Genomic DNA, 8,026 nt, shown 5'->3' on the forward strand with positions numbered 1-8,026 from the left:
CATGAGAGATCCCTGGATTTCCTCATTGAACTCCTTCACAAAGATCAATTGGACGAGACTGTTAATGTGGAGCCTCTCACCAAGGCCATTAAATACTATCAGGTACCGTCGACCCAAAGTCAGTTAGTTACTGATCGAGACGACTGAGCATTTCCTGTTACTGAGCCTGGCTTCTTGTCATGGAATTTTAATTCAGCCAGATGCTATAGTTGGATTTGAGGTCACATCTCCCACAGCATTCCCCGAACCGTCAGGTTTGCTTGTCAGGGGCAATGCTAGTATGCCACTGGCTCCAACATTTGAACCCTAGTTGCTGTCAGTACATTCTCTTGAGTTATTAATGACGAACTATCACTGTGTTACTATCAGTGGTCTCTGGCAGTTAGTTGCCAAGGGTTATGGTCAGGTCACTGTCAATGCATTATCCTTCATTACTATTGGTGAATTATGACTAGGTTACTGTCAGTGGATGACTGAGTTTATGGTGAGTGGGGTCTCTTTGTTATGATGATTGATGCGTTCTCCCTGGTGAGTGTCAGAGAGTTCTCTACGGGTATCATCAGTGAGGTATTGCTGAGAAAAGAAACATTTTATCCAAGCTCATTGTGTTGTACAAAGAGGGACAATTTGCAAGAAATATCAATTCGAAGGGAAACCCGCCATGCGATGAGAGGGCAATGCTGATTGGTTGGTAACCATCAGTAACTTGCTTGTTGCAGACAGCCAAAGGGACATGCTGTTTCATCCAATGCACCAATCCTTAGGATATGGCCCAGATTAGCAATCACTCACTCCCCACTGCGAATGGGTTGTGTGGTTCCCTCTGTGACACATACGCCTGATCCCAGAGCCTTCGCTCCCCTGGCAGATGTTTCCAGGAGGTGGAAGTGGTCCTTGGATTTGGGCATTCCTTTCTCCAGCTCCTTCTCCTTTCTCCCTCTTGCTGACAAGTGTTCAAAAAGAATTGTCACCCTTCAGACAGGACCTTGGTCCAAGTCAGTTGGAGGGTCTCCCATACATCGGGAAGTACGCTTCATTCCTTCAGGAGCTTTCGAAACACTTTGTCCTTCTCATTCGAGTGCCTTCTTGAGCTGGGCAAAGAAGATTTCTTTTGGCAGTCAGAAGGCAGGTGTCCTAAGCATGTGGCCAGCCCACCACCCAGGCTTTTGGAGGGTCATGGCGTCAGCATTGCTGTTAGTACACCTGTCCCTCCCGGCTGGTGTTGTAAGCCTGTCCCTCCCGGCTGGTGTGGACTGTGTTGGTGTTGTACGCCTGTCCCTCCCGTCTGATGTGGACTGTGTTGGTGTTAGTACGCCTGTCCCTTCCGGCTGGTGTGGACTGTATTGGTGTTGGTACGCCTGTCCCTCCCGGCTGGTGTGGACTGTGCTGGTGTTGGTACGCCTGTCCCTCCCGGCTGGTGTGGACTGTGTTGGTGTTGGTACACCTGTCCCTCCCGTCTGGTGTGGACTGTGTTGGTGTTGGTACGCCTGTCCCTCCCGGCTGGTGTGGACTGTGCTGGCATTGGTACGCCTGTCCCTCCCGGTTGGTGTTGGTACGCCTGTCCCTCCTGGCTGGTGTGGACTGTGTTGGTGTTGGTACGCCTGTCCCTCCCGGCTGGTGTGGACGGTGTTGGTACGCTTATCCCTCCCAGCTGGTATGGACTGTGTTGGTGTTGGTACGCCTGTCCCTCCCGGCTGGTGTGGACGGTGTTGGTACGCCTGTCCCTCCCGGCTGGTGTGGACTGTGTTGGTGTTAGTACACCTGTCCCTCCCGGTTGGTGTTGGTACGCCTGTCCCTCCCGGCTGGTGTGGACTGTGTTGGACTCTGCACCTTCTCCCCTTAGAATGTGGATTCCAGACCTGCACGCAGTACTCTCCCTCTGGCCTAACCAATGGTTTTTTTACTTATTCATATGTGGGACTTGGGCATCGCTGGCTGGCCAGTATTGATAGCCCATCCCTAGTTGCCCCTTCACAATGTGGGGGTGAGCTGCCTTGTTGAATTGCTGCAGTCCACTTGCTGTGGGTTGACCCACAATGCTGGTAGGGAGGGAATTCCAGGGTTTGACCCAGTAACAGTGAAGGAATGGGATATATTTCCAAGTCAGGATGGTGAGGGGCTTGGAGTGGATTAGGGACATTTAAGCGACTCTTGGATAGACACATGGATGACAGTACAATGCAGGGTATGGAGGTTAGTCTGATCTTAGAGTGGGATAAAAGGTTGGCACAACATCGAGGGCCGAAGGGCCTGCACTGTGCTGTACTGTTCTGTGTTCTGTTATTTTCAGGTGTAGTTCTGGGTGCAGGGTGTAATCCAGCAGTGGGTGCCTGAGGTGCATTGTGCTCAGACTGATTCTTGAGGGTTGGTTTAAAAAAAAGGCTAGTTTCTGCTGTTTTGCCATCTTTCTCCTTCCATGAGGAAGCTGTTCACAGGGTGTCAGATAAGGCTTTCTGCCTCAAACTGCTATCCTGCTGCATTCTGCATGTTAGTCATTGTCTCCTCAGAGCTGCAACTGCTTCCCAACTCCCCTCAGGATAGAAGACAGAAGGGAAATGGAAAGTTCTTGTGGTGCTACATCCTGGACTTCATTGTCTTCATCTCCAGCTTCAGTTTCCCCCATAACAACAAGTTGTTGTAGATCAGCTGTAGAGAGGTCTTCACAATGGGACTCCAGCATCTCCTCGACATCCTCAGTCTCCACGCCTTCAAATCCAACTTGCTCTGTAAGAGTGACACAATGTTCGTTGATTATTGAGATCTCCTCTGATGGTTCAACTCCTTAAAACTCATGAAGAAAATCTGGGAGAAGGTTCCACCAAACTGCATGCAACCAGTTCTTACTGACATCACCACAGACCTCCCCAATGATGTCAGTCACATTCTTAATGTGAAAGCTCTTCTAAACTGAACAGCATTGTCCTGATTCTCCCCCTCAGGAGTTGCAAGCAGCTTCCTGAATGTGTGCTTTAAATAATAAACTTTAAAAGCTGCTATTGCACCCTGGTCCTTGGTTTGAATGACAGAGGTTATGTCCCGAGATAGAAATAGCACTTTGATCTTTTCAGAAAGCTCACTGATGGTGGGAGGGTGGCTTGGGTGCATTATCTATAATGATGAGAATCTTGAGATCCACATTTTTTCTCCTGGAATAATTTCTACAGACATCCTCAAAAACATCAACAGTAAGGTCAGAAAAACCTTGCCCCATTATCCATCCTCGTCTGCTTGACCTGAAGTGAGCACCTCGAGTGGACTCAGCGCTAGGTAACTCCTCGTGCCAGGGATGGTATTGTGTAACAGCCAACAGGAGTTCGTCTTTTTAAAAAACGCATTCACCAATCACATTACAGCCAAATCGTGTTGACGAAACGCACGTTATAGAAGAATATCCTGTATCTGGATTTTTACTCCAGTGACATTATCATTTTAACCCTAACTCCCTTCAGTCAGATTCCATGGATTTTTCTTGATTACTGAACTAGGTCTGAATGCCACTTGGTGACTTGGGTTACAATCAGAGTTATGCAAAGGCCAGATGTTACAGTTCGTAGGGATGCAAATTAAAAACAGAAAATACTCAACAGTTCAGGCAGCATTCACAAAGGGGGAGGGACAGAGAGAGACGGAGTTACTGTTTTAGCTCATTAAACTTCCAGCAATCTGACCTGTCCATGGTTACAGTCATAGAGATGTACAGCACAGAAACAGACCCTTCACTCCAACTCATCCCAACCCACCTGCCAGCACCCAGCCCATATCCCTCCAAACCCTTCCTATTCATATACCCACCCAGATGCCTTTTAAATGCTGTAATTGTACCAGCCTCCACCACTTCCTCTGGCAGCTCATTCCATACACGTACCACCCTCTGTGTGAAAAAATTACCCCTTAGTTCCCTTTTATATCTTTCCCCTCTTGCCCTAAACCTATGCCCTCTAGTTCTGGACCCCCCCCCCCACCCAGAGAAAAGACCTTTGTCAATTTACCCTATCCATGCCCCTTTAGATGCTTTTGGTCCCTGTTGGTGAGCTATATCTCTCTCAGCTGAGTAACCAGCATTAATCCACTCATTATAACCAGGAAGATGGAGTGCAAGATGGTTATGTTCAGGCAATCTGAGAGGCAGGAGTTTTTTAAAAATTCCATCACGGGATCAGGGTGTCACTGGCTTGGCCAACAATGATCAGCTGTCCTTGGGGGGAGTTAGACATCAGCTACATTGCTGGGTCTGGTGTCACATATAGGCCAGGCATGGTAAGGATCGCAGTTCCCTTGCCTGAAGGACATTAATGGGCAGTGGTGCATCTGTGTGCTTAGGAGGGGACTGGGTTGGACACTGACTCTGGAGGCTGTGAGAGGGCTGTTTGAACTAAGCTCAGGATTTTCATTTGGAATGAGATTCAAGCTGATGTTAATAATGCACTGAACTGCCCATGATTCCCAGCCTTTGAATGAGTTTGGATCAGGCTCACTGTGATTTTGTGTTCTGCTGTCTCCTCAGCATCTCTACAGCATCCACCTGTTGGAGCACACTGAGGATTGTACAGTACAGCTGGCTGACCACATCAAGGTAAGGGTATCACTCAGTAACAATACCTCACTCAACATCAGCAACTTTACAGCGCTAGACCATGGGATACGTTTGACTGGAGTTACATGGGGAATGGGGCCTGGGTTAGGCTGTTGAGAGCTCTCCAGCCTGCTCTTGTTCAGTTCAGTACCTGGGTCACTGACACCTTTGCCTCCAGCTTCCTGTCTGTGGTTCACATCAATTGGCAGAACACAGCATAAAATACAGAGCTCTCAATTAGTTTTACAGGAGGAGAGACACCTGGCTATGTGTGTGTGTGTGTTTGATGTCAGTCTGCATGGTGCAACATCAGGGACTGTACCCCGTGAGAGTCAGTGTGTGTGTGAGAATGTATCTCTGTGTGGGGTGGCGGGGGGGGGGTGCAGGGCAGGGCAGTGTGTGTGTGTGTTTTTTTGAATATATGTCTGAATCACCAAACGTGGCAGCACAGGTAGAGTGATTAAAGAACCCTCCTAGAATGCAGATTAAATGGTGGCTGATGGGATTGCTCGACATGTTCACCCTAACCTCAGACATAACTAGTCAACTTAATAACGGAGTGAGGAGATGTAGTTTCCTTGGAATTTCAGAAGGCATTCAATACAGTCCCACATAAAAGTTTAGCATTTCAGATTAAAGTGTGTGGGTTTGGAGATAGTATACTGACACAGATAGAGTAATACAGCACAGAAACTGCTCCACACTGACTGCTGAGTGGCAGGTGGGGTTTGACCTGGATAAATGTGAAGTGATTCATTTTGGAAGGTTGAATGTGAATGCAGATTGCAGGGTTAAAGGCAGGATTCCTAGCAGTGTGGAGAAACAGAGGGATCTCTGAGTCCATGTCCACAGATCCCTCAAAGTTGCCACCCAAGTTGATAGGGTTGTTAAGAAGGCATATAATGTGGTGGCTTTCAGTAACAGGGGGATTGAGGTTAGGAGCCTCAAGGTTATGCTGCAGCTCTATAGAGCCCTGGTGAGACCACACTTACAATATTGTGTCCAGCTCTGGTCGCCTCATAGAACAAGGAAACTTTACAGCCCAGGAACAGGCCCTTCGGCCCTCCAAGCCTCATCCTTCATTTTCGGAAGGATGTGGAAGGTTTAGAGAGGGTACAGGGGAGATTTCCCAGGATGCTGCCTGGACTGGAGGGTGTGTCTTATGAAGAAAGGTTGAGGGAGCTAGGGGTTTCTCATTGGAGCGAAGAAGGATGAGAGGTGACTTGATAGAGGTGTACATGATGATAAGAGGCACAGATAGAGTGGGTAGGCAGAGAATTTTTCCCAGAGTGGAAATGGTTATCAAGAGGGGGAAAACTTTAAGGTGATTGGAGGAGGGTTTAGGGGAGATGTCAGAGGGAGGTTCTTTACTCCCACCGCTGGCAGTGCATTCAACACACCCCCCCACTCTCTGTGTAGAGTCAGATACATTAGGAGAAAGTGAGGATTGCAGATGCTGGAGATCCGAGTAGAAATCAGAGTGGTGCTGGAAAAGCACAGCAGGTCAGGCAGCATCCGAGGAGCAGGAGGATCAACGTTTCAGGCCAGAGCCCTTCATCAGGAATGAGGCTGGGAGCTTTGGTGGTGGTGAGATAATTGGGGGGGGAGGGCTGGGGAGAAGGTAGCTGAGAGTGTAATAGGTGGAGGAGGTGGGGGTAAAGGTGGTAGGTCAGAGGGCAGGGTGGAGTGGATAGATGGAAAGGAAGATAGGCAGGTAGGACAGGTCATGGGGACGGTGCTGAGCTGGAAGTTTGAAACTAGGATGAGATGGGGGAAGGGGAAATGAGGAAGCTGTTGAAGTCCATATTGATGCCCTGGGGTTGAAGTGTTCCGAGGCGGAAGATGAGGCGTTCTTCCTCCAGGCGTCTGGTGGTGAGGGAGCGGCAGTGAAGGAGGCCCAGGACCTCCATGTCCTCGGCAGAGTGGGAGGGGGAGTTGAAATGTTGGGCCACAGGGCGGTGTGGTTGATTGGTGCGGGTGTCCCGGAGATGTTCCCTAAAGCGCTCTGCTAGGAGGCGTCCAATCTCGCCAATGTAGAGGAGACCGCATTGGGAGCAACGGATACAATACATGATATTAGTGGATGTGCAGGTAAAACTTTGATGGATGTGGAAGGCTCCTTTAGGACCTTGGATGGAGGTGAGGGAGGAGGTGTGGGCGCAGGTTTTACAGTTCCTGCGGTGGCAGGGGAAGGTGCCAGGATGGGAGGGTGGGGGGCATTGAAACAACTGTTGGACAAGCACATGGATGGCAGTAAATTGAGGAGTGTGGAGGTTAGGTTGATCTTAGATGAAGATAAATTCTCAGCCCAGCATTGTGGGCCGAAGGGCCTGTACTTATTCTGAGATGATACCATCTGGTCCTTGACTGTCCCAGTGGTGCTCTGAGGCAGCAGTGCTAACCACTGAGCACCGCTGCCTCACAGCACCGGGACCCAGGTTCGATCCCAGCCTCGGGTGACTGTGTGGAGTTTGCACGTTCTCCCCGTGTCTGCGTGGGTTTCCTCCGGGGCCTCCGGTTTCCTCCCACAATCCAAAGATATGTAGGCCAGGTGAATTGGCCATGCTAAATTGCCCGTAGTGTTAGGTACATGAGCTGAAAATGGTTGCTGGAAAAGCGCAGCAAGTCGGGCAGCATCCAGGGAATAGGAGAATCGACGTTTCGGGCAAAAGCCCTTCTTCAGGAACCTGTTAGGTACATGAGTCCAGGGTAAATATAGGGTAGGGGAATGGGTCTGGGTGGGTTACTGTTTGGAGGGTCAGTGTGGACTTGTTGGGCCGAAGGTCCTGTTTTCATACTATAGGGAACCAAATCTAATGTAATTTCCCACAAGGGGAAACAACCTGTCTGCCTGTCCCTTGTCAAGACCCTGAGGAATTGTGTATGTTTCAGTAAGGTCACCTTTGATATTACAATGAGTACAGACTCGGCCTACTCCACCTCTACTCCTGACAGAGTCTGTCTTTACCTGATAGCAATCGCGGGAACCTTCTCTGGATTACTCCCAACATCAGTCTGTTCATATTTCGATAATGTGCTCCCTCGCTGTCCAGTTTCCCAGGTTACACTGGGTTAGGGAGTGTCCTCGCTCAGCTCTGACCACTACCTTACACAGTCGGATCAAAACCTGCAAAGGCCTGTGTTCCCTTTGCCTGCGTATTCCCCACGGAGCTGGGACACTGGCTTTCAGGGCTTTGGGATTGGGATCAGGATGGGGTCACTGACAGAGTTTCTGATGGGTTAATGAAATGTCTTCCTGTTGCAGTTTACACAGAGTGCTCTGGATTGTATGGCTGTGGAAGTGGGAAGGTTACGCTCCCTGTTACAGGTGAGGAGCCAATATTCCCAATGCAGTGAACTCTGACCCTTCACATTGACATCAGGCCGTCACTCTGACCTCTCTCGACCATGGCCCGCCCCCCTCGCCCGCCCCCCTCGCCCGCCCCCCTCGCC

At 49.7% G+C, this 8,026-nt stretch overlaps 1 protein-coding gene across 1 annotated transcript in view; it reads left to right on the plus strand.

The window, feature by feature from the left end:
* The first annotated feature begins 6 nt into the window (after positions 1-6).
* LOC122553861 (dynactin subunit 1-like) overlaps positions 7-8,026 on the plus strand; it is a 24,160-nt gene continuing 16,140 nt past the window's right edge. Inside the window, exons 1-3 of the mRNA XM_043698303.1 lie at positions 7-102; positions 4,505-4,573; positions 7,839-7,901. Of these exons, the coding sequence (XP_043554238.1) occupies positions 7,863-7,901 (39 nt within the window). The 5' untranslated portion in view covers positions 7-102; positions 4,505-4,573; positions 7,839-7,862. The remainder of the gene's footprint in view (positions 103-4,504; positions 4,574-7,838; positions 7,902-8,026) is intronic.

The sequence above is a fragment of the Chiloscyllium plagiosum genome, chromosome 10 (genome assembly GCF_004010195.1).
Source record: "Chiloscyllium plagiosum isolate BGI_BamShark_2017 chromosome 10, ASM401019v2, whole genome shotgun sequence".
Classification (NCBI taxonomy): domain Eukaryota; kingdom Metazoa; phylum Chordata; class Chondrichthyes; order Orectolobiformes; family Hemiscylliidae; genus Chiloscyllium; species Chiloscyllium plagiosum.